The sequence below is a fragment of the Salvelinus sp. IW2-2015 genome, linkage group LG2, assembly GCF_002910315.2.
Source record: "Salvelinus sp. IW2-2015 linkage group LG2, ASM291031v2, whole genome shotgun sequence".
Lineage (NCBI taxonomy): Eukaryota > Metazoa > Chordata > Actinopteri > Salmoniformes > Salmonidae > Salvelinus > Salvelinus sp. IW2-2015.
In genome coordinates, this window is record NC_036839.1 from 30,373,275 (window position 1) to 30,400,483 (window position 27,209).

General features: G+C 45.6%; 1 protein-coding gene across 3 annotated transcripts; it reads left to right on the top strand.

The window, feature by feature from the left end:
* Positions 1-2,169: 2,169 nt before the first annotated feature.
* Positions 2,170-27,181, top strand: akap11 (A kinase (PRKA) anchor protein 11). Of its 3 annotated transcripts, none has more exons than XM_024007829.1 (14): positions 2,170-2,251; positions 5,649-5,745; positions 5,874-5,984; positions 6,067-6,120; positions 6,224-6,355; positions 8,654-8,897; positions 9,037-12,719; positions 12,869-13,027; positions 13,132-13,457; positions 17,865-18,011; positions 19,736-19,819; positions 25,781-25,827; positions 26,443-26,639; positions 26,752-27,181. In XM_024007829.1, the coding sequence occupies exons 2-14, from the start codon at positions 5,686-5,688 to the stop codon at positions 26,929-26,931; spliced, it is 5,424 nt and encodes a 1,807-aa protein (XP_023863597.1). In that variant the 5' UTR covers positions 2,170-2,251; positions 5,649-5,685; the 3' UTR covers positions 26,932-27,181. The 3 variants fall into 3 exon arrangements, with proteins under 3 accessions (XP_023863597.1, XP_023863607.1, XP_023863616.1); XM_024007839.1 differs by having other exon boundaries at positions 8,657-8,897; XM_024007848.1 differs by lacking the exon at positions 19,736-19,819.
* The last annotated feature ends 28 nt before the right edge of the window (positions 27,182-27,209 follow it).

A 27,209-nucleotide genomic window follows, 5' to 3' on the forward strand; every position in this document is an offset into this window, starting at 1 on the left:
CCACCAGAACTGTTGCCAGATAATTGAATTTTAATTTCTCTCTCCAACGTCATTTTAGAGAATTTGGCTGTACATCCAAAAAAACTAGTTCTGATTGGCTGGGCCTGGCTCCCCTATGCCCTCCCAGGCCCACCCATGGCTGCGCCCCTGCCCAGTCATGTGAAATCGATAGATTAAGGCGTAATGACAATTGACTGATTTCCTTATATGAACTGTAACTCAGTAAAATCGTTTCATGTTTTGTTCATATTTTTGTTCAGTATGTATAAATTAGTGACCCAGTGTTTGTCATTATATCCTGATGAAGATAGCTTGGCTGTCAAAACATTGGTAATAAAATTGTTGTATCTGAGCTCCTAGATTGTGCTGATCTCCTTTTCTTTTTCAAATAATATATTGTGTCATTTTGGAGTTGTTACACGGAGCGGAGCAGGGGAACCCAAGAGCAGACTCAGACGAGGAGACTGGGATAAGGTAACCAATGTATTTATTGATAAACAGAGGGAAGATGGGGTGCAGGACAGGGAAAGCTCAGGCGGGTTGCAAGAGGCCAGGTGCTGAGGATGGAGTGAGGGGAGTTGGGGCTGGGTAAGCAGGTCCAGAGAGGAATCCAAGGAAGCAGTAGAGGGGGGGTCCAGGACAGGGTAGCAGGACTGACGAGATGTGGGACTGGGGACAGGGACCAGAGTTAGAGAGGACAGAATGACAGCCGGTTATGGTCTGGCAGCATGGAAGTGGCAGGCAATTTGTAGAGGTCTTGATTATGGAACAGGTTGCAGCTGGTGGGGATCTGCTCTGCCTCCAGCACACCTGTCTCCGCCCACACAATCACACACACACACACACACAGAGAAAGAGGGAGAGAGCACTGGGGGAGTGGCGGCAGATTAGGGAGACACAGGATGAGCAGTAGAGGGTGTGGCAGGCGCAGATGTAACAGGAGTCACTTTTATTGTAAATAAGAATAAAAACGTTTCTAAACACTTCTACATTAATGTGGATGCTACCATGATTGTGGATAGTCCTGAATAAATCGTTAATAACGATGAGTGAGAAAGCTACAGACGCACAAAAATCATACCCCCAAGACATGCTAATCTCTTTCTATTACAATAACATGGGAAGTTAGCGTTTTTGGGGGGGGTTATATTTGTGCGTCTATAACTTTCTAACTCATCATTATTCACGATTAATTCAGGACTATCCGTAATCATGGTAGCATCCACATTAAAGTAGAAGTGTTGAGAAACATATTAAATTCTTATTTACAATAAAAAAGACACTACACATTATTTACTATTAATTTTTATTGGGCACAAAATAATCTGAAACACAACCAAAACAAGCAGCAAATGCTTCCAACATGTTTATAGAGTCACAAGCTTGATGTAATCATTGCATGTTAGGAATATGAGATCAAATACTAAACTTTTGACTACTTTTATACACATAAGTGAATTTGTCCCAATACTTTTGGTTCCCTAAAATGGGGGACTATGTACAAAAAGTGCTGTAATTTCTAAACAGTTCACCCGATATGGATGAAAACACCCTCAAATTAAAGCTGACACTCTGCACTTCAATCGCATAGTAATTGTATCATTTCAAATCCAAAGTGTTGGAATACAGAGCCCCCCCCCAAAAAGGTCACTGTCCCAATACTTTCGGAGCTCACTGTAGGTGTACCCCTAATGCACAGGTGTCAAACTCATTCCACGGGGGGCCGAGTGTCTGCGGGTTTTCGCTCCTCCCTTGTACTTGATTGATGAATTAACATCACTAATTAGTTAGGAACTCCCCACACCTGGTTGTCTAGGGCTTTATTGAAAGGAAAAACCAAAAACCTGCAGACACTAGGCCCTCCGTGGAATGAGTTTGACACCCCTGCCCTAATGCAATTCAAAAGTCTAATACATCCACAGTGTGATTTCAACAGATTTGTTCTTATTTCGTGTCAAATTAGCCAATTATTGTCTTTTGTTAAAGTTAAATAACAAAATGATGACCTTGTTTAGCGTTATCTTGTCCAAATACAGCATGATGGCACTACTTGTATCCTGGCACTACTTGTATCCGTTTGTATCACTGTCAATGGGGGACTTTTATTTTGAAGGCAAACCGCAAATTCCACTATTGTGGCTAAGCCTTATTGTGGCTAGTGCTGTGGTTGATTACTACTGCCTGAATCAGTCTTGTTTTCATGGAATTAACTTTTGTTGGAACATCATCTCGCTTCAACACTTGCTAAACGGTGGGAATAACAGGACTGGAGTGGGAGGTTGAATGACGATACATTATTGTATATTCAGGATGTAGCTAGTTATGCAATGATTTGTAGCTATATGTTAACGCCAGCTAGCCAGCTGTTTTAACGTTAGTGTAATGTGACATGATGATGGGACCGAGGCCCATCGCTAGCTAGCGTTAGTAGTTAAAGTGTTTGACAGTTAACGTTAGTCAAGCTATCTTGTTGACACTAACTAAGTAGCTCGCTAAAATAAGTTATTGATTTGCGCAGCGTCGACGCTGATTCAAAATGTGACAGTTACAGCTGTGTATTGGGATGTCACGTCAAATAAATAATTTCCATCCTGTGTGAAAATGCGACACTGCTCGTGTGATGGCCTGCCACAACGTTAAGCTTGATTGCCAGTTAGCGATATGTGGCTACAGTTATTAATTAATAAGATACCGATTAAAGACACGTTAGATAAAACTAAAAGTTGTTTACTAATCAAACGAATTTGGAGTAAATTCTAATGGTAAATTAAGCTAGCTAGCTCGTTGCTTGATCAGCTGGCTTGCTTGTTGTGGTCAGCCATGGCAGTTAGTTATGTGATTGTGGTTTCATAGCACGTAGGCCTGTCACCACATCCCCATACAATGTGAATCTGTAGTTAGGAAAATGCTACACAATACTCATTTTTTCCCAGCCTGATCTTGAATCGAGCTTCCATGTAAATAATCCCCGCTCGTCCCTCATCACACAATAGCAAGAATGAAGATTGCTAGCAAAAGTAGCTAGTTACCACCCCCTATTTTCAGTAGACTTTATTGAATGCAGTTCCTAGTATCAGCCCAGCAGATGATATTGTAGCTACACCAACAACAGCTGTACGATAGGAGCTTGGCATGCATGTGCTTTCAGATCTATCATTGTCCTGTCTTGCACACAAGTCTAAGATTACCAAGCGTCTGCTGGAGTGGTGTAAAACTTGCCGCCATTGGATTCTGGAGCATTGGAAGAGCGTTCTATGGAGTGATGAATCACGCTTCACCATCTGGCAGTCTGATGGACGAATCTGGGTTTGGCAGATGCCAGGAGAATGCTACCTTCACCAATGCATAGTGCCAACTGTAATTTTTGGTGGAGGAGGGATAATGGTCTGGGGCTGTTTTTCATGGTTCAGCTAAGCCCCTTAGTTCCAGGGAAGGGAAATCTTAAAGCTACAGCATATGGCGTTCTAGACAATTCTGTGCTTTTAACTTTGTGGCAACAGTTTGGGGAAGGCCCTTTCCTGTTTCAGCATGACAATGCCCCATGCACAAAGCTAGGTCCATACAGAAAGGGTTTGTACAGATTGGTGTGGAAGAACTTGACTGGTCTGCACAGAGCCCAGACCTCAAACCCATCGAACACCTTTGGGATGAATTGGGACACTGACTGCAAGCCAGGGCTAATTGCCCGACTTCACTAATGTTCTTGTGGCTTAATGGAAGGAAGTTCCCGCAGCAATTTTCCAACATCTAGGGGAAAGTCTTCGCAGAAGAGTGGAGGCTGTTATAGCATCGAAGGGGGTACCAACTCCATATTAATGCCCATGATTTTGGAATGAGATGTGTGACGAGCAGGTGACCACATACTTTTGGTCATGTAGCATATACGGTCCACTGAAAAGGGTTCTCTGAATACTGTGGGCTGTAGTTTCAGTCCAGTGTGCTGCTGCATTCCTCTTCCCCTTTCACCCCTCCACCCACATAGCCACACATTCATGCTGAAACGCCTCAGACTGACCTATTTTAGCTCTTACACAATTCCTGCCATGGCAGATTGTGCTGCTACATCTCCAAAGCTGCTTACAAAGACCCTAAACCAGTAGTAGGTTTCTATTTTGCCATATCCCCACAGTTTGATATGTTCTCTGAATTGGCTTCTTGTGCACTGTTAGCCCATTCTTAGATGGTAATGTAAAACATATACCGTCTATTCACAAACCTGTCTGCCGCCCAGTGGCAAAGCTTGGATGTTAAAGGAGTAGGCTCGCCTACACTCCTTAACAGTACATCCGTGGGTACAGTCTGTGATTTGAATATGAATATAAGCCTAAATGTCGTATTTATTTTTTACTACAATGCTATAGGTTACATGAACTGAGCATCATCAAACCGTCATCATGAGGAAATACAACATAGAAACCTAGAGATAAGACACATGTTAGACTTCCTATTTCATTGGGGTCAGTGCATAGCAGAACAGCCTGGGGGGTGAGCAAGTGGGCTGTCCATTATTTCTGCTGGTTGGTTCCCATACATAAAGGACAGTCATCCTGTCAGAGACTAATCGTCTAGACTCATACTCAACCAGCTGCTTTGGACAGCACCTCAAAGAACAGCTCACATTTCTTGGGAAACTTTCTTCCTCGTTCACTATAAATATTTTGTCTTCCCTGGGTTAGTGTTCAGACTAGGTCCACACCCCAGTTGTCTCTACGGTTGTTTGATCATCCATGCAGGCCTTGGGTCTGAAGGAGGGTGTCAGGAATACATAGTTACTAAGCCAACATCTAAGGCTGCTGGAAACCTGATCTCTAAATGTATTTCACTTCATCTGAGTGTTTCAGTGCCTCAGTTCAGTTAATCTCCACTAGTCTTTATTTTACTGAGGTGACTGAGGGCTGTGCTGTTGTTGTACATCTAACCTCTTGACCTCTACAACTGACTTCCTGTTATGACTGTGTTTCTCATGGTTTGTGTTAAGACTGGATAAAAACGGAGTCTTGTCATCCATCAGTAGGCCTATCTCACTATTTTGTGTTGATTGGATGAACAGTCTTATCGTCTAACAGTATCTCACTATTCCCACTACGCTGGCAGTGGGAACTACCCGCTTTATCATGCTGTTGTGCTGTGATGCAGAGTAGCATGCAGCAGCGATACAGAAAGCTTATGTTGGCCATTGTCAATCTTGTTCCTTACTGACCCATTACAGTTATGTGTGGAGATAGACATGCTGCAGGTCCTTTCTAACCTATGTACAGCAGAGGAGGCTGGTGGGATGAGTCCCTGGAGGGCAGGTTCATTATAATGGCTGGAATGGAATCAATCATCAAATAACATTTTATTTATAAAGCCCTTTTTACATCAGTGGAGTGCTTATACAGAAATCCAGCCTAAAACCCCAAACAGCAAGCAATGCAGATATAGCAGCATGGAGCAGATGTCAATGGAATGGAGTCAAACGGGGTTTCCGTATGTTTGATACCGTTCCATTAATTCCATTCCAGCCTTTACAATGAGCCCATCCTCCTATAGCCCCATCACTGTTTTTCATTCTTATCTTTGAGACTTGTTAGTAAGTCAGAATTGAATGATATCAAAATGTATTTGGCGTCATCTCAACTCTCTCTCCTCTTTCTCTCCTTCTACAGGTGAGTGGCTAGTCCGTCACGCCGAGCCTGCGTTGCCATGGACGCCTGTGCCCGTATCCGAGGAGTTCCTCTCAGGACCAGAGCCTCCAGGAAAGAGGTTTGAGTCAGAATGCCATCTTCTGATTGACTGATCGATTGGTTGATTTAATATAATTCTTGATGGCTTGGTGCTCTGTGTGAGGCCGTTCATGTGTGTAACCTAAGTTAACCTCTAATTGTGTGTAGGTGGTGCGTGACGACGGGACTCCGTGTATGAAGAGCCTTCTGAGCAGCAGAAAGGAGCTGTGCAGCATGGGATTGGAGCTGCAGACCAGAGACACTCCATGCCTGACTGAGGTATGTGTCACAGCTCTCACCCACACTTTGATTATGACTTCATGATATGCAGAATTTCCCTGACGTCCCTTTCTTCCCTCAGATCCATTTTGTGTGTTTGCCTGGCCACTCTGAAGGGGAGGATCTAACTCTACAGGTGACAGTTACTGCACCAGCTCTGACTTCTGTAGTTCAATTAATGTCTTATTAATTGATGTTATTAATGTGTTATTTGTGTGATGTTCTGTCCCTGTCCCCAGGCCCTGTCTTCTCTCCCGGGGGACCTGGCGGAGCTGCTGAGGTCTCTCCACGTCACCAGCCTGAGAAACGAAGAGGTGCTGTTACTGAAGGACAGCAGGAGATCAGCCGACAGGAGGGACTCTTCTACTCAGGTTAACATGACAGGAGAGGAAGTTTCTAATAGGTAAAGGGGAGAGACTGTGTTTCTCAGGTCTGTAGACTGCTTCAGAGGAAATACGGTATTTCACAGGTAAATAAGAGTTCAATATACAGTACCCTTAAAGTTTGAACAAACCTACTCATTCAAGGGTTTTTCATAATTTTTACCATTTTCTACATTGTAGAATAATAGTAAAGACATCAACACTATGAAATAACACATGGAATCATGTAGTAACCAAAAAAGTGTTAAACAAATCAAAATATATTTGAGATTCTTCAAAGTAGCCACCCTTTGCCTTGAAGACAGCTTTGCACACTCTTGGCCTTCTCTCAACCAGCTTCTTGAGGAATAGTTTTCCAACAGTCTTGAAGGAGTTCCCACATATGCTGAACACTTGTTGGCTGCTTTTCCTTCACTCTGAGGTCTAACTCGTCCCAAACCATCTCAATTGGGTTGAGGTCTGGTGATTGTGGAGGCCAGGTAATCTGATGCAGCACTCCATCACTCTCCTGCTTGGTCAAATAGCCATTAGACAGTCTTTAGGTGTGCTTTGGGTCACAGTCCTGTTGAAAAACAAATGATATTCCCACTAAGCGCAAACCAGATGGGATGGCGTATCGCTGCAGAATGCTGTTGTAGCCATGCTGGTTAAGTGTGCCTTGAATTCTAAATAAGTCACAGTGTCACCAGCAAAGCACCATCCCACCACCACCTCCATGCTTCACGGTGGGAACCACACATGTAGAGATCATCCGTTCACCTACTCTGCATCTCACAAAGACATGGCGGTTGGAACCAAAAATCTCAAATTTGGACTCATCAGACCAAAGGACAGATTTCCATCAGTCTAATGTCCATTTCTCATGTTTCTTGGCCCAAGCAAGTCTCTTCTTATTGGTGTCCTTTTAGTAGTGATTTCTTTGCAGCAATTCGACCATGAAGACCTGATTCACGGAGTCTCCTCTGAACAGTTGTTGAGATGTGTCTGTTACTTGAACTCTGTGAAGCATTTATTTGGGCTGCAATCTGAGGTGCAGTTAACTCTACTGAACTTATCCTCTGCAGCAGAGGTAACTCTGGGTCTTCCTTTCCTGTGGTGGTTTCATCATAGCTCTTGATGGTTTTTGCGACTGCACTTGAAGAAACTTGAAAGGTTCTTGACATTTTCCGCGTTAACTGACCTTCATGTCTTAAAGTAATGATGGACTGTCGTTTCTCTTAGCTTATTTGAGCTGTTCTTGCCATAATATGGACTTGATCTTTTACCAAATAGGGCTATCTTCTGTATACCACCCCTACCTTGTCACAACACAACTGATTGGCTCAAATGCATTAAGAAGGAAAGAAATTCCTCAAGTTAACCTTTAACAAGGCACACCTGTTAATTGAAATGAATTCCAGGTGACTACCTCATGAAGCTGGTTGAGAGAATGCCAAGAATATGCAAAGCTGTCATCAAGGCAAAGGGTGGCTACTTTGAAGAATCTCAAATATATAAAATAGATTTTGATTTGTTTAACACTTTTTTGGTTACTACATGATTCCATGTGTGTTATTTCATAGTGTTGATGTCTTCACTATTATTCTACAATGTAGAAAATAGTAAAAATAAAGAAAAACCCTTGAATGAGTAGGTGTCAACATTTTTGACTGGTACTGTAGTTTTCAAGCTGATTCATAGGACCTTCCTTAGGCTGTGTGCAAAGGTCTGAGAGATTGACCAGAACCAGGTGTAGAGATTTCTGGGATAATGTGGCTGCTTGTTTTCTCACCAGTGATTGCCACGTTGTCTTGCCTTGTGTCTGCTAGTGTTCAGTCTGGCTCTGCAGCTTTGTGGTTACATTGTTTGTGACTGACAGACATGCAGACATGTGACAGACAGATAAACAGAAAGGCAGTACAACTCAGCCCCTCTACCCACGGTGGCCAAGATAGAAGTGGTGCATAGTGTTCTATTCTGCATATACAACAACACATCAGACCACAATCAGACATGCAGACATAACAGGGCTGTCCCGGTAGAGCCCCTCTCTCTCTGTAAGACACCGACAGAAGAATAGAAAACTCCTGTGTGAATTCCTGTGAGTTTACATATCCAGAAACACTCAAATGATTAGAAAGCTTTGGTCTGATGCACTCCCGGACATGGCAGGCACCGACAGTCTGCAGACTCTGTTTACCAGTGGCAAGTGTTCTAGTTTTTTATTCCTCAAAGAGCTGATTGTCCCTTTGCAGTAAGAATCAACAAGGCAGCCAGCAAACTGAGTCTTTTCTCTCTCCTCCACAGCAGCAGTGCTGGCTGAAGGCGGTGTGTGTTCTGAGACCCAGCCCCAGCCAGGCCATTGTTGGTGTGTTGGGGGGCCTTCTGGGGCGTTACACTGCGGGGGTCCGCTATGCCCTGGAGCTCCAGGCCCTCCACAAGGGCACGGCTGAGTCCTGCCAGCCCGAGGACGATAACACCAACCAGTCTGTGTCGTCCATCGAAGACGACTTTGTCACCGCTCTGGAACACCTGGAGGAGGAGGACAACTGTAGGTTCATCACAACTATGTAGCGGGATGTTCAATAGAGCTTGATGTGTTCATTTACTGTTGCATAATCTGACGTGTTTTTTTAAAATTAAGACATCCTCGTTTACCACTGCTCTCTATCCCTCGTCTCTTTCCCTAGCCAATGGCTCTTATCTCCATGGAAACCAGCGTGATGTGGCCTCCCAGACTGTCCCCGCCCACAAGAGAAACAAGGATCTATCAGGTTCCAGGATCATAATCAGCTCTGCCCCCAGGAAGTCCTTAACCAATCGCAGGTCTCCCCCAGAGGTGTCCATTACCGTACAGCACTCCAGAGGAGCAGAGTCCCAGTGGACCCTCTACAGCCCAAGAGCCCAGCTCCCCTCCCCCACGCGACCTGTCAGCGAATCAGAGGAATCGGACGGCTCAAGCCCTAGTCCAATCATCTTTCTAGATGAGGTTGGCTACCAGAAGAGTCTCAAAGCGACACTGGACATCCCTCAGATCCCTGGGGGGCCAACAGACAGGGTGGAGGACTCTGACTCTGAGGTCAGCGAGTTCTTCGACAGCTTTGACCAGTTTGATGATCTAGATGAACTGAGCTCAGAGAGCTGTACACTCACTCTTCCCCTAGACCCGACATCCTCCATTTCCCCCACCGGCCTAGACCAGAAGAAGAAGTACTCTGAGGCTGGTACTGGCAAGTCGGGGTCCAAGAAAGTGTCCCGAAGCTGTTCCACCATGAACCCCCACCGTTTCGACCAGCGCACCCTACCGGCCAATGTGAAGAAACCCACCCCGCTCAGAAGCCCCCTTCCCCCTGGCTCTCCCTTCGGATCCCCTGACTCCCCCCGGCCGGCACGGACCTCCTGTGAGGAGAGTGGAGGTCTTCTCTTCAGCCCTGTCAGCTCCTCTGCCTTCAGCCCTTTGGGAGACGGAGGAGCTCTGGATTTCTTCTGGAAGACCGTGGGAGAGGTAGGAGACGTGTCAGAGCTACGGAAACCCCAGGACCTTTGTACCCTCTACAAGACCTACTCAGACTTTGCCAGCAGTTTGTCCAAGGAGATCCTGGGCTCCGTGTGTGGATACCAGTCTCCCGTGGACCTCAACGACAACAAGAACCTGAGCTGTGTCTGTCACAAGGAGTTCCAGAACCAGTCTGGACACGTCATGAAGCTGTCTGAGATCCAGGAKACGGTGACTSTMTCCAAGCTGCARCAGAAGCCCCAGTCTCTKAAGGACGGCATCCAGAGGTTTGCYACAGACTTGGTAGAGATGAGTYTGGGCAGCGCYCTRAGAGACCTGCAGAAGGGARTGTCCTCYTGCACCACCACSCTCTGCCACCTGGCCGCCARACTCACCWCRTCTGTCTTCCAGATGGCCTTYCARGAGATYGGCATGCGCCRCGCCTACGTCCTGAAGGAACGGGCCATCAACGGRCTGGCTGGGTTCCTGGTKGGAGAGGCRGTGTCRGGSGCTCTGAARGACTTCCTGAYGGTGAAGAAGCAGATGTTCAACAGCACSGTGACKCAGTTTGCCGCYGACCTKGCRGAGGAGCTGGTGTTTGAGGGGATGATGGAAGTGTGTCAGTTCTCCCAYCCCTCCACCCCCCTCACCCCCAGYGAYTGGTCCTTCRGSSTGGGGGAGGASGACGATGAGGARGTGGTGTCYTCCTATGCCTCRGACCTCTCWGAGTCTGTCCTCCAGGAGGCCTTCATAGAACTGTCCCAGGCTGATGTTGCCTTCAGTACCCAGGCAGCCATCAGTGTCTCTGTGGACAACATCTGCTACGTCAGCGCTGTCGACACACACACCTGCAGTACCGCCGCAGGCCACCAGGCTTTCCACGTTAACCCAGCTGAGGAAGGCCCAGGTCCATTAGGCGAGGATGGCTGTACGGTGAAGAAGGCGCTGTTCTGTGTGTCTGGAATGGCCAGCTGTGTACCGGTCCCCCAGGCAGGCCAGGCCATCTCCCACCTCCACGACTCAGAGGAGATCTGCCAGTGTAAGACCAGCCCCAAGAGGAGCTGCAGCTCAGAGAACAGAGTGGTGACCACAACCTCCTCTGATGCTACTGCTGCCACACAAACTGACCTGCTGTCAAAGACCCGCTTTCACAACTTCTCTGGCAACATGGTGGATATGATAGTGAGTGAAGCATGTGAACTGATGACTGCCACGAAGATGAAGAAGAAGGTGGATGACTGTGCCGACTTCCTTTCTAAGACCATAGTGGGTCGGGGACCTCCATCCGGACAGGAGGGTAGTGTCACTGACCAGACCTCCCTCTACTCTCTCCACCCTCCCTTTCAGACCCCAGGAGGAGTGAACTTTGAGTCAGGCTCCAAGACCAGCAGAGCAGTCGCTGAGACCCTGCCTGTGATGATGAACACTCTAGAGGTGCCAGGGTTGGAGATGGGAGGCTGGGGAGGCAGGAAGATGACCACCTGCGAGGAGATGGTTCCCAGCCCTGGTCACAAGTCCAACAGGACCCCTGGTACACCCCCCTCGACCCCCCAGCAGCCCAGCGAGGTGTCCCAGGAGAAACAGATCAAGCAGTTCTCCAAGAAGCTGAAAGAGAAGCTGGCCAAGGAGTTCTCCACCGCCACCCCTCCTCCCACCCCACACTACCAGCCAGGGCCCGAGCCCAAAGAATCGACCTCTGAGACAGACAAGGCTGACTTCATGCTCAAACTGATGAGGTCTCTGTCTGAGGAGGCTGACGGGAACGAGGAGGAGGAGGAAGAGGGTGGAGTAGAAGGGGTTAACTCTGTAACTGAGACAGGAAGCCGTATGCAGCCAGAGCTCAACTTCTTGGATGGAGGACACAATATGGCCGACAAGGGAGCACTCCATTACGCAGAGCGCCTGGCGTGCCACATCGTCTCCATGGCGACAGAGATAGACACCCTGGGAGGAGTGGAGGATGGAGGTAGAAGGATGGTGAAGGGCAGGGAGGAGAGAGACAGCGTGGCCCAGTTCTCAGCGCAGACCCTGAACACGCTGTGGATATACGCTGGCGAGGTGGCGGGAGAGGTGATCAGCGACGTGAAGAGGATAATGTGGTCAGGACAGTGTCGCCACAGTGCGCTCACACAAGGCATCCAGGAGCAGTCGGGGGAATGCCCTCACCACCACCAACCCCAGCCCAGTGAACACAGCAGGGACTGCGGGGTGGGTCGTCTGGCTGAACAGTGGTCCAGTGACCTCCTCTCGTCTGTCCTCCACCCATCCACCTCTACCCCCAGCTCTGGCCTATCCTCTGACTACCCCAGCTGTGAGAGTGTGACAGATGAGTACGCTGGCTATCTCATCAGGGTGCTAAAGAAAGAGGGAGGCAGCAGGGAGCTGGTCCTGGATCAGTATGCCAGCCGTCTGGCCTACCGCTCTATCAAACTGGGCCTGGCCCATGCTGCCCGCAACATGAAGAAGAGACCCTCCTCCTCCAGGCACCACTCCTCCAGGAGGCTCCAGCAGAATGGCTGCAGGGGACTCAATGCCGAGCCATCTGTACCCAGGGACGAAGCAGGGAGAGTGGGATCTCCTTCCAGCGACTCTGATGATGGGAGCCAGAGGGAGTACATGGAGCTGGTGAACTTCGCAGAGTCGTTGGCGTGCAACATCACCTGTGACGTCACACGCAATCTCTGTGTGCCGTCGGTCCGACTACCCAAGTCCCGGACTGACTCGTGTCTGTATAAGAAGTCCAAGCTGGAGGACATGGCAGACAGCCTGATCAGGAACTCCTTCTCATGCCCCCTGCTGTCCAAGGAGGGGAATAGCAGGCAGTACCACAGCACAGGCAGCCTGTACGACGGCGGCTACAGCAGTGGAGTCATGGAGGTTAGTTTGGTTTATTTAATATTTGTATTTGAGTAGGGAAAGATACTGTTAACATGGAGACATTGAATTAAGAAGTCTGATTCATTCTATCATCATTGCATTGTAGCATCACATCAGCTTGCTCTAATTCCCAGCGTTTGTCTCTGCAGGTCCTGGAGCACTATGCCAGGAACATAGTGGATGACACGTTGGAGATGGGCCTGGCCTCGGCAGGAAACCCAGCCCAGAAGGGTCCATACAGACACCTCCACTCTGAGAGGCGAGCAGTGGGCTCTGCACTAGGGGAAACAACCTGCCCATACTGCCAGGTCAGGAAGTCTCTGTTTTCTATGGATTACTTATGAGGATCTAGCACCCACCATTCTTTGTTTAAGGTACAGTCTTTGAGTATGCATGTTGTTTGTTATTCCAGGTCAGGGAGTGTCTGTTCTGCTCACGGCCCAACAGGCAGCACCTCCTCGGGGGAGGAGCAGGCCAGAGGAGGAGGAGGAGGCTGGAAGGGGATGTGGGGGTGTGCAACCTGGAGATCCCTGAGATCCACATCAATCTGGACCGCAGGGCCGTGTTCGCAGAGGAGATGGTCACTACGGCGATGGAGGGGGCCAAGCGCGAGCTGAGCAACACCAGCCTGAACGCCGACAGCGGGATCGGACACGACGGGTACAGCTTCGCCGAGAGCCTGACCGCCGAGATCATGACGTCAGCACTATCCAACACACGCCAGACCACCAACCTCAGGTACACTGTGACAACGTCTGTAAGACAACACCGGTATTGAAACCATGGAACATAACTACCTTCCAGTGCCTGCATTATAACATTGGCTGAAATAGTACTCACACACAACTACTTCATTTTTCTAAATGATTTCTTTATTCAGACGAAGGGTACTGCTATGGGATCCCCCATGGCTCCTAACGATGCTCATGTGTATGTGGGTTACATGGAGAAACAGTCTATTTTCAACCCTCTCAAAAATGTTTTCTTGCCTAACATCATTATGTGGAAACGGTATATTGATGATATTTTTGTTCTGTGGAGGGGTGATGCAAAACAGCACCAGGCGTTCCATGCTTTTCTTAACTCCTGTTCTGAGCACCTGAGATTTACTATGCAATCTGACACGTCAAATCAGTTTTCTTGATCTTCTGATTTTGTGTGAGGATAATGTTCTATACACTGATCTTTACAGAAAACCTACTGATCCTAATAGTTTGTTGAGGGTTGATAGCTGTCACCCGCTTCCCTTGAAAAACAGTTTGCCCTACAGACAATTCTGTCCAATCAAAAGAATTTGCAAAAAACTATCAGATTTCGACAGAAATATGACTGAGATGCAAAGAAAATTCAAGGAGAAGTGGTACAAAAATTGTCAGATTAATACTGTCATTGAGAAAAATCCAAAACAAATCGAGACATCTCTTTCAAGGACAGTCTCGCAAAATAAGCATTCTTGCGTTCTTACTACCCGCTATTCAAAGTGTTCTGAACAAATTAAGGGAATCGTTCACAAACGGCACATTCTAAGATCCGATGACAGTATCGGTAATGTGTTTTCAGACCTTCCCTTGGTCGTATTCTTGCGGGGCAGAAATCTCAGAGACCAATTGGTACACTCTGATTTACCACCCCAAGATATTCCTGAACAATGTCTATTTGCGCCTCTACCGGCTGGAAACTACACGTGTAATGGCTGTGCTCAATGCAATGGCACTTATAAATGTAGATCCTTCAAACACCCTCAAACAGGGAAACCGATCCATATCAAAGGCGTTATCACATGCTCCACTAAGGCAGTTATTTATCTTATACAGTTGCAAGAAAAAGTATGTGAACCCTTTGGAATTACCTGGATTTCTGCATAAATTAGTCATACAATTTGATCTGATCTTCAGCTTAGTCACAACAATAGACAAACACGGTGTGTTTAAACTAATAACACACATTATTGTATTTTTCTTGTCTATTGAAGATACAATTTAAACATTCACAGTGTAGGTTGGAAAAAGTGTGTAAACCTCTAGGCTAAGGACTTTTCCAAAAGCTAATTGGAGTCAGCTAACATCAAATCAAAGTGTATTTGTCACGTGCGCTGAATACAACAGGTGTGGACCTTACAGTGAAATGCTTACTTACAGGCTCTAACCAATAGTGCAAAAAAAGGTATTAGTTGAACAATAGGTAGGTAAAGAAATAAAACAACAGAAAAAAGACAGGCTATATACAGTAGCGAGGCTATAAAAGTGGCGAGGCTATAAAAGTGGCGAGGCTATAAAAGTAGTGAGGCTACATACAGACACCGGTTAGTCAGGTTGATTGAGGTAGTATGTACATGTAGATATAGTTAAAGTGACTATGCATATATGATGAACAGAGAGTAGTAGTAGTGTAAAAGAGGGGTTGGCGGGTGGTGGGTGGGACACAATGCAGATAGCCCGGTTAGCCACTGTGCGGGTGCACTGGTTGGTCGGCCCAATTGAGGTAGTATATACATGAATGTATAGTTAAAGTGACTATGCATATATGATAAACAGAGAGTAGCAGCAGCGTAAATAGTCTGGGTAGCCATTTGATTACCTGTTCAGGAGTCTTATGGCTTGGGGGTAAAAAATTGTCCAATCAATGAGACGGGATTGGAGATGTTGGTTAGAGTTGCCCTGCCCTATAAAACAAACTCACAATTTGAGTTTGCTATTCACAAGAAACATTGCCTGATGTTTGTTTATTTATTTTATTTCACCTTTATTTAACCAGGTAGGCCAGTTGAGAACAAGTTCTCATTTACCACTGCGACCTGGCCAAGATAAAGCAAAGCAGTGCGACAAAAACAACAGAGTTACACATAAACAAACGTACAGTCAAGAACACAATATAAAAAACTATATACAGTGTGTGTAAATGTAGTAAGATTAGGGAGGTAAGGCAATAAATAGGCCATAGTGGCGAAATAATTACAATTTAGCATTAACACTGGAGTGATCGATGTGCAGATGATGATGATGTGAACCATGCCTCGACAAAAGAGATCTCAGAAGACCTGAGATTAAGAATAGTTGACTTACGTAAAGCTGGAAAGGGTTACAAAAGTATCTCTAAAAGCCTTGATGTTCATCAGTCTACGGTAAGACAAATTGTCTATAAATGGAGAACGTTCAGCACTGTTGCTACTCTCCCTAGGAGTGGCCGTCCTGCAAATGCTCAATGAGGTTATGAAGAATCCTAGAGTGTCAGCTAAAGACTTACAGAAATCCCTGGTACATGCTAACATCTCTGTTGATGAGTTTACGTTACGTTAAACACTAAACAAGAATGGTGTTCATGTGAGGACACCACGGAAAAAGCCACTGCTGTCCAAAAAAAACATTGCTGCATGTCTGAAGTTTGCAAAAGTGCACCTGGATGTTCCACAGCGCTTCTGGCAAAATGTTCTGTGGACAGATGAAACTACAGTTGAGTTGTTTGGAAGGAACACACAACACTATGTTTGGAGAGGGGAAAAAGGCACAACACATCAACCTCATCCAACTGTAAAATATGGTGGAGAGAGCATCATGGTTTGTGGCTGCCTCAGGGCCTGGACAGCTTGCTATCATCGACAGAAAAATGAATTCCCAAGTTTATCAAGACATTTTGTAGGAGACTGTAAGGCTATCTGTCAGCCAATTGAAGCTCGACAGAAGTTGGGGGATGCAACAGGACAACGACCCAAACACAGAAGTAAATCAACAACAGAATGGCTTCAACAGAAGAAAATACGCCTTCTGGAGTGGCCCAGTCAGAGTCCTGACCTCAACCCGATTTTAAAATGCTGTGGCATGACCTCGAGAGCAGTTCACAACAGACATCAAGAATATTGCTGAATGAAAACCGTTTTGTAAAGATGAATGGTCCAAAATTCCTCCTGACCGTTGTGCAGGTCTGATCCGCAACTACAGAAAACGTTTGGTTGAAGTTATTGCTGCCAAAGGAGGGTCAACCAGTTATTAAATCCAATCACATACTTTTTCCACCCTGCACTGTGAATGTTTATGCGGTGTGTTCAATAAAGACATGAAAACGTATAATTGTTTGTGTGTTATTAGTTTAAGCAGACCGTGTCTGTCTGTTGTTGTGACTTAGATAAAGATCAGATCAAATTTTATGACTAATTCATGCAGAAATCCAGGTCATTCTAAAGGGTCACATACTTTTTGTTGCCACTGTAACGTGTCCTTGTGGTAAACATGATTTGGGTAAAACGAAGCGCGAATTAAAAGTATGAATCTCGGTGCATCGTAGCACCATTAGGTGCAAAAACTCGACGTACCCTGTTGCGGCCCACTTTTTGGAAGCAAACCTTCGCTATTTCAGCATCGAACGCGTCACCCTGTCTAGGAGAGGGGGTGACCTTGACAATTTATTGTTAAAACGAGAGGCTGCCTGGATGTTTAATTTACAGACCCTTGCTCACTTCAGTCTCAACGTAGACTTTGATCTGAAGCCATTCTTGTGATTATTGTGCTTTTCCTATTCATTGTAAATGTTTATAGGCCTATGTAGCCAAATTGTATCTATGATCGTAGGTTATCCATTCATGCTTTTTATATGTTCTATTTATATCTGTAAATCAAGCCACTCCCAGCCATGATTACAGACACCTGTGTGTCCTTTCAAAGTATATAAACTAGTGACCCGCAGTGTTTGTCATTATACCCTGATGAAGACAGCTTGTCTGTCAACGTTGGTTATTAGGTTAAATTATTGCATCTGAGCTCCTAGAGTGTGTGGCTCTCCTTTTTAAATTTAAGACACAACACCACCACTCTGTGACTAGCACTGATGTTGCAGAGTACAACCACATGCGGAGACAATTCCTGTAAGTTTCCATGACTGTTCACATGGGTTAACTGCAATGGTTAGTAATAGGTAAGGCAAGTTCTTGTGACGCACCATATTGGGCATTTCATTGTAGAGTGAGTCCAAACATTTCTTATTTCCATATTTGACCAGATTACGCAACCATAGTAAAGGAGCCAAGAAGGGGTTCACCATCTTGATAACTAACTATTCTCTGAGTCCCTATGTTGATACTGTTACCAATTTGTATTTCTATGTATAAAAATTCTTTATTACTGTTTCTGGTTCCCTCCCCTGTCCCTGTGGTAGTTTCCCAGGCAGGGAGGCCACAGAGTCCTCGGTGTCCCAGCAGCTCAGTCTGAGTGTGGGAGACGACAGCCTGGGCAGCTGGTCCCGCCTCAGCTTCGAGGACGAACACCCTGACGAGACCAGCAGCTTCCTGCACCTCAGCGACAGGTAGAGAACACACCGAACATCATGTAGTCTCAAACTATTCTGCTCTTTTCTTTTAGTTTCTCTGAAGGCTAAATTAAATGTCTCTAGTCTCTAGATTAGCTGACTAATGATTCACCTCTTGAAACACTTCTCTATTGTCTTTGAGCACTGTTGTCTCTCTCACACCAGCGAATGACTCTAACCCATGTTCAATGTCCACAGATGGATTGATATGAGTAGTAGAGCTTTCGACTATGGTTGTGGCATTCAGCCTAGACTTAAATGAATGCTGAAACTAATGAATGGAAGTCAGTCATCACCGTTTTGGCTACACTGCCCATGAGAAATAGATGTATTTTTCAGTCGAGAGGTCAAATGGTGTTTCCCATGTCGTTTTAAGGTGACTGTGGTGATTTAGTGATTAGCTGGTTTGATCCTTTGAGACTGAGTTGAGATCGGTACAAGACCGGTTCCTCCATGTTGCCTGTCAGGCTGACATTAGCAGGCCTCTGGAGGATGTGAAGTCACTAGGTCACTGACAGCAGAATGTATCATTTGGGAACCTCTAGAATAGCGCTATTACACTCTTACCAGGTCTAAATCAGTCCCTGGTTAGAGGAGAACGATTAAAAAAACGCAATGGAACTGGCTTTGAGGTCCAGAGTTGAGTTTGAGGGCTCTAGTACCTTCCCCTGCCATGAAACGATTAACTCTGATTTGAGCAAATATAGTCTCTCCTCGTGTCAATGTTATAGATTTTAAATGGCTGTTAAATGCCGAGTTCTGCTGAGATTGTTTGAGTAACTGCATAAGGATAATGTCTAGCTTTTTAAGAGAACTGGCTTTTCATTTCTGATAGACACACACACACACACACTGGTCTGTCGGTGTGAATGTGGTGTAATGCTCTGAGAGTGACGTGGTCTCACCAGTCTAGTCTCAGGGTAGGAGTAGACTTCTTGACATTCCAAGTCTCAGCCTGCTATCTCTATGGAACAGACCCAGTACACATGTACACTTCTCTCCCCAGATAGTGAAAAGGAGAATGTGTGAGGAGAGCAGCTAGTTACTTTGGCCAACAGCCTAGTGAAGGTATCATAATATTTTCTAACGGATGTGTCTGTAGCAGCCTGTCTCGTTCTCTGCCCCAGGCCCTTTCCACAGGAACAAGGTCCATCCATGTGTAATTCATTAGCCTCTCTCCCTTTAAAAGACGTATCCAACCATCTCCCATTTGTCAACAAATAAACAAAATAACCCAGGAAAGGAACGGCTCCATTTGAAAAGTATTCAAACTTTTAACGACCTTTCAGCATACCACTCTCACAAACCACAGCTCCAGAGACACTTCTATTTTAGCTGGGTCATTAATGAGCTAATTGACTAGATGGAGTTATTTTTAGATTGCCACATCATTCTCTACATACCAGAGCAGGTACCAGCCAGCCTGATAATGGAGACTAATTACAGTGATACAGTGTGTTGTGATGGATGTCCTGGTGGAGAATGCAGTGATCTCACATCATTAGCAGTCATCAGTTGTTGTTTGATTGAAAGTTCTTTCAGGACCAAGCCTATACCAAGCCTCACATTTATATGGACAACATTAATAATGGATCAGTTGTTTTTGCCAGGTAAGACAGACATGCTTAGGAAGACCTTTGTGTTTCCAACGCCTCAAACTGTGTGTTTGTGTGTGCCCAGTGTTAGCTGCCAGTGTTGAGCAATGGTCTTGTCTCTTGCAGCAATGGGAACAGCAGTAGTTGGAGCAGCCTGGGGTTAGAGGGAGAGGTGTATGAAGAGCACCTGTCCTTCTCTCCCTCCGACAGGTCGGTCCGTACATACAGCTAACAGTGCTAATTCTAACCGCTAGTCTCTTTATAGCTCCAGATCTAGGATCAGATCCTATCCACATATCCTAACCTTTGCCATTACATCATCTGACCCTGTCTCAGTAGTTAGGGCCAACTTCTGCTTACGCCCCTAATCACTGCATGATGTCAGAGCTGTGATCAGCAAAGCTGTAGAATGTGACTGTGAATGAGACAACGGCTTCTACCCTCTACAGATCCCTCTAGATAACCATAGAGGATAGAGCATGTCTTTGTGGAATTAGCCTAGTCAATGTAATCTGTGTGTGTACAGTGGCAAGAAAAAGTATGTGAACCCTTTGGAATTACCTGGATTTCTGCATAAATTGATCATTAAATTTGATCTGATCTTCATCTAAGTCACAACAATAGACAAACATGGTGTGCTTAAACTAATAACACACAAATTATTGTATTTTTCTTGTCTATATTGAATACATAATTTAAACTTTCACAGTGTAGGTTGGAAAAAGTATGTGAACTCCTAGGCTAATGACTTCTCCAAAAGCTAATTGGAGTCAGGGGTCAGCTAACCTGGAGTCCAATCAATGAGACGAGATTGGAGATGTTGGTTAGAGCTGCCTTGCCCTATAAAAAACATTCACAAAATGTGAGTGTGCTATTCACAAGAAGCATTGCCTGATGTGAACCATGCCTCGAACAAAAGAGATCTCAGAAGACCTCAGATTAAGAATTGTTGACTTACATAAAGCTGGAAAGGGTTACAAAAGTATCTCTAAAAGCCTTGTTGTTCATCAGTCCACGGTAAGACAAGTTGTCTATAAATGAAGAAAGTTCAGCACTGTTGCTACTCTCCCTAGGAGTGGCCGTCCTGCAAAGATGACTGCAAGAGCACAGTGCAAAATGCTCAATGAGGTTATGAAGAATCCTAGAGTGTCAGCTAAAGACTTACAGAAATCTCTGGTACATGCTAACATCTCTGTTGATGAGTTTACGTTACGTTAAACACTAAACAAGAATGGTGTTCATGGGAGGACACCACAGAAGAAGCCACTGCTGTCCAAAAAAAACATTGCTGCATGTCTGAAGTTTGCAAAAGTGCACCTGGATGTTCCACAGCGCTTCTGGCAAAATGTTCTGTGGACAGATGAAACTACAGTTGAGTTGTTTGGAAGGAACACACAGCACACCATAATCAAAACCTCATCCCAACTGTAAAGTATGGTGGAGCGAGCATCATGGTTTGTGGCTGCTTTGCTGCCTCAGGGCCTGGACAGCTTGCTATCATCGACGGAAAAACGAATTCCCAAGTTTATCAAGACATTTTGTAGGAGACTGTAAGGCTATCTGTCCACCAATTGAGGCTCGACAGAAGTTGGGGGATGCAACAGGACAACGACCCAAAACACAGAAGTAAATCAACAACAGAATGGCTTCAACAGAAGAAAATACGCCTTCTGGAGTGGCCCAGTCAGAGTCCTGACCTCAACCCGATTTTAAAATGCTGTGGCATGACCTCGAGAGCAGTTCACAACAGACATCAAGAATATTGCTGAACTGAAACCGTTTTGTAAAGATGAATGGTCCAAAATTCCTCCTGACCGTTGTGCAGGTCTGATCCGCAACTACAGAAAACGTTTGGTTGAGGTTGTTGCTGCCAAAAGAGGGTCAACCAGTTATTGAATCCAATCACATACTTTCCCCACCCTGCACTCTGCATGTTTATGCGGTGTGTTCAATAAAGACATGAAAACGTATAATTGTTTGTGTTATTAGTTTAAGCAGACCGTGTCTGTCTATTGTTGTGACCTAGATGATCAGATCCAATTTTATGACCAATTTATGCAGAAATCCAGGTATTTCCAAAGGGTTCACATACTTTTTCTTGCCATTGTACGTGTCTGTTTACGTGTGTGTATGCGTAAGCCTACTGCATGTGTCCTGAAGTAGCTGTGGGAAGGGCTGAAGCTGGTTTCTCTGTCTGTCTGCATGCTGCATGTCTGAGTGAGAAGCAGGCACCCTGACCAGAGCTCTCCTCAGACTCTCCTCAACTAGTGCAAACTGATGACAACAGACTCATTTAGACCTCCCACCCTAGTCCTGCGGTAAGGGATATCTAGCCAGTAGACAGTACAATGAGAAAGCCCACCCTACTCCAGGAGGAAAGTCATATATATATATACAGTATAGGCTAGACAATGGGAGAGGTTAATGATCCAAGTTTAATGGAATCTGTTGTCTCTTGCCCTGGGATCTGTAAATAAATGTACAACTGTAGATTTTATTTTTACAAGTTTACCGCTTGGCACATCACACTGTAAATATTTGCATTATGTATACACTACCGGTCAAAAGTTTTAGAACACCTACTCGTTCAAGGGTTTTTCTTTATTTTTACTTTTTTCTACACTGTAGAATAATAGTGAAGACATCAACACTGAAATAACACATATGGAATCATGTAGTAACCAAAAAAGTGATAAACATATCAAAATATATTTTATATTTCAGATTCTTCAAATAGCCACCTTTTGCCATGACAGCTTTGCACACTCTTGGCATTCTCACAACCAGTTTCATGAGGTAGTCACCTGGAATGCATTTCAATTAACAGGTGTGCCTTGTTTAAAAGTGAATTTGTGGAATTTCTTTCATTCATAATGCATTTGAGCCAATCACTTGTATGGGTGGTATACAAGGTAGGGGTGGTATACAGAAGATAGTCCTATTTGGTAAAAGATCAAGTCTATATTATAGCAAGAAGAACTCAAATAAGCAAAGAGAAACGACAGTCCATCACTACTTTAAGACATGAAGGTCGGTCAATACGGAAAATTTCAAGAACTTTGGAAGATTCAAGTGCAGTCGCAAAATCCATCAAGCGCTATGATGAAACTGTCCTCATGAGGACCGCCACAGGAAAGGAAGACCCAGAGTTATCTCCCTCTGCTGCAGACGATAAGTTCATTAGAGTTACCAGCCTCTGATATTGCAGCCCAAATAAATGCTTCAGAGTTCAAGTAACAGACACATCTCAACATCAACTGTTCAGAGGAGACCGTGTCAATCAGGCCTTATTGGTTGAATTGCTGCGAAGAAACCACTATTAAAGACTACCAATATAAAGAAGAGACTTGCTTGGGCCATGAAACACGAGCAATGGACATTAGACCGGTGGAAATTTGTCCTTTGGTCTGGTCCAAATTGGAGATTTATGGTTCTAACCCCATGTCCTTATGTGGGTGAACGGATGATCTCTGCATGTGTATTTCCCACCGTAAAGCATGGAGGTGTTATGGTGTGGGGGTGCTTGGCTGGCGGCACTGTGATTCATTTAGAATTCAAGGCACACTTAACCAGCATTGCTATCACAGCATTCTGCAGCGATACGCAATCCCATCTGGTTTGCGCTTAGTGGGACTATCATTTGTTTTTCAACAGGACAATGACCCAACACACCTCCAGGCTGTGTAAGCGCTATTTGACCAAGGAGAGTGATGGAGTGCAGCATCAGATGACCTGGCGTCCACAATCCCTGTACCTCAACCCAATTGAGATGGTTTGGGATGAGTCGGACCGCAGAGTGAAGGAAAAGCAGCCAACAAGTGCTCAGCATATGTGGGAACTCCTTCAAGACTGTTGGAAAGGCATTCCAGGTGAAGCTGGTTGAGAGAATGCCAAGCGTGTGCAAAGCTCTCAAGGCAAAGGGTAGCTATTTGAAGAATCTTAAATATATTTTGATTTGTATAACACTTTTTGGGTTACAACATGATTCCATATGTGTTATTTCATAGTTTTGATGTCTTCACTATTATTCTACAATGTGAAAATAAAGAAAAGCCCTTGAATGAGTAGGTGTTCTAAAACTTTTGACTGGTAGTGTATGTACAGTAGAGATATGGAAAGTATGATTTTATAAGTCCTTAGACATTACATTTAATCTCCTGCTAATGGTTAAGCATAGTGAAGAGTGAATACTCACTATGGTAGGAATGTAGGTCTATGAGAGAAGCTCTGACTGTTTCCACTAAGGGGCAGTTGGGGAGAGCTAAAGTCAGGGGACTGGGAGAGATGAGCATGCTAGGAGTTGCTGATGATAAATCAAATTATCGACACCGACCATACCAATCATTTATCGCAGGGATTATGCTGATATTGTTCATTACGAGAAGTAGCCTATACGAGAGAAATGTGAAGTTTGAAATTAAATAAGTTTGCTAATATGGTGATTGTTAACGGGACAATTGATGGCTACAACCATCAAACTAGTAGTAGTAGTTTTAAAGGATCATTAAAACAAACACTCATGCACATTACTGTTATAAACTTATTGTTCTATTTATCGTTAGCGCATTAATTCAGGCAATTTATCGCGATATGGATTTTTGTCAATATCACCCAGGTCTAGTTCACTAATGTAATGTCCCAGGTCTAGTTCACTAATGTAGTGTCCCAGGTCGAGTTCACTAATGTAGTGTCCCAGGTCTAGTTCACTAATGTAATGTCCCAGGTCGAGTTCACTAATGTAGTGTCCCAGGTCGAGTTCACTAATGTAGTGTCCCAGGTCGAGTTCACTAATGTAGTGTCCAGTTCCCGACGTTCCACTAATGTAGTTCGTCCCAGGTCGAGTCACTAATAGTAGGTCCCAGGTCGAGTCACTAATGTAGCCTGTCCAGGTCGACCGTCTCACTAATGTAGTGTCCAGTCGAGTTCACTAATGTAGTGTCCCAGGTCGAGTCACTAATGTAGTGTCCCACCGTCGAGTTCACCTATGTAGGTCCAGCGCGAGTTCACATATGTAGTGTCCCAGGTCGAGTTCACTAATGTAGTGTCCCAGGTCGAGTTCACTAATGTAGTGTCCCAGGTCACGATTCCACTATTGTAGTGTCCCAGGTCGAGTTCACTAATTGTAGTGTCCCAGGTCGGAGTTCACTAATGTAGTGTCCCAGGTCGAGTTCACTAATGTAGTGTCCCAGTCGAGTTCACTAAGTGTAGTGTCCCAGGTCGAGTTCACTAATGTGCAGTGGTGCACTTCAGTGGTCCCAGGTGAGTTCACTAATGTAGTGTCCCAGGTCGACGTCCACTAATGTAGTGCTCCAGGTCGAGTTCACTAATGTAGTGTCCCGGTCGAGTTCACTAATGTAGTGTCCCAGGTCGAGTCACTAATGTAGTGTCCCAGGTCGAAGTTCACTCTTGTAGTGTCCCAGGTCGAGTTCACTGATGTAGTGTCCCAGGCTCGGTTCACTGATGTGTCCCAGGTCGAGTTCACTAATTGTAAGTTCCAGGTCGATGATGTTCACTTGATGTAGTGTCCCAGGTCGAGTTCACTAATGTAGTGTCCCAGGTCGAGTTCACTAATGTAGTGTCCCAGTCGAGTTCACTGATGTAGTGTCCCAGGTCGAGTTTCACTGATGTAGTGTCCCAGGTCGAGTTTCACTGATGTAGTGTCCCAGGTCGAGTTCACTGATGTAGTGTCCCAGTCGAGTTCACTGATGTAGGTTCCCAGTCGAGTTCACTAATGTTAGTGTCCCAGGTCGGACGTTCACTAATGTAGTTCCCAGTCGATGTTCACTGATGTAGTGTCCCAGGTCGAGTTCACTGATGTAGTGTCCCAGGTCGAGTTCACTGATGTAGTGTCCCAGGTCGAGTTCACTGATGTAATGTCCTAAGGAATAGATAGGACTGCAGACAGAAGTAGTGCACTATAACCTATATGAAATTCAGATTTGCTATGTGCCAAGTTGCATGTTGGGAGCTGTGATCTGTCTCGCAGTATCCTCTTGCATGCTGTGTGGCTCCAGTCTGCCTGCTCGCTCTCCCTCTCTCTCTCCTATCTGCTCTTTCACTCTTCTTCCTCTCTCTCTCTGCACGCTCTTTCTCTCCCTMTCTTTTCTCTGTGTCTACAATGGTCCTGTGCTGGTCAGTTCTCTTACCAGTGTAATATTTCTCACTCCACAGCGAAGGCACTGAGGACAAGGAGATCGAGACCAAGGATGAATCCTGCGGTATGACATAGTTACTTCTATCATTAACTGCACCGGATATCGATGGCAAATAGGCTGCTTTATATTCTCTTAGTAATTTCTACATGAAGCATTTGATAGTAACTTGGTCCCTATCAGCTACAAACAGTACATACCTTACCATGTTGCAAAGCCACACTACAAACAGAACCACCTCAGCATGCACCTGAGCAGCATGAAGACATATCCCTGTCCTTCTAAGTCCTGTGTGGTAATACGTAGTTCCCTGCTATAGATTAAGAGTGGTTAGACTAGGAGACTTGGCGATGTGTGTGTGTCTGTGCTGCTAGGAGGGGAATTCACCCAACGCCCACACATTCAGCCACACTGCCACTCATTCATCTATTCTGCCTGAGGTCTCTGCCTGAGGTCTCTGCCTGTCAGACCAGATTCCCCAGTGGACTGAGGGGTTAAGGCTCCAGGCTGTGTCAGACCCAGGCTCAGCCAGCTAAGTGGGGGAGGGAGCGTGGGAAACAGGCTTGGCCCAGAGGAAATACAGGGAGAGCTGGTTGGATGATATATTACTGTACTATAGGGACGACTGTCAGACAGAGACAGGAGTGGGAGGAAGCTGATATCTCTTCTCTCCCCCTTCAGGTTCAGTGCGTGTGGGCCAGGCTCAGGCTTACAGGCACCTCCTGGTGGTAAATTCTGAGCTCAGGGAGATGACTACTGACCCACAGCACATGACCTTTGACCCCCAGCTCAGGAGCATGCTGCAGTGGGCAGCGGCCTCCATGGCTGACCTGCCCATGGTACAGCTGAGTCCTAGTGGCAGCAGGGGGCTGCAGCAGGTGAGTAACCTTAACCCACGACCAAAGGATTACACACACAGTGGTACCTCAGTCTTTACTGCGGTGTGTATTAGTTACTGCTTGCTGAGCTGTGTTCTGTCTGCCCTTCCAGCTGCCTGCGGTGGTCCAGAGGCTGAAGGAGAGGGAGTGGAAGGTGGGAGAGCTGCTCCAAGCCCTGCTGCGTTACTGTGAGGAGACCCAAACCCACACCCCACCCCAGTCTGAACCCAGAGAGGCGGGGAGAGCATCCCACCACACTCCCCTCTTCCAGTGGCTCCTGGAGCACGCTTAGGCTGACTGCACCTCCCCTCCCTCCTTACCTCTCCCCAACACTGCTTACTGTACAGTATATCTGTGAAGCCTGCTACATAGTGAGCACTACCTGTTAAACTAAACCCTATGAAGATTCCCATCACTTCTCAGTGATGTGCAGCGTACCTGCCAAACCCCCAATCTAGCCTCCTCGTACCGTGGATCCTGTCCCTTATAGGGCTGTACCCCCATCATTACCCAGAGGGCGCTATTAAAAACAGCTATTCTTATTATTGTGTGCGTGCGTGGGCATATTGC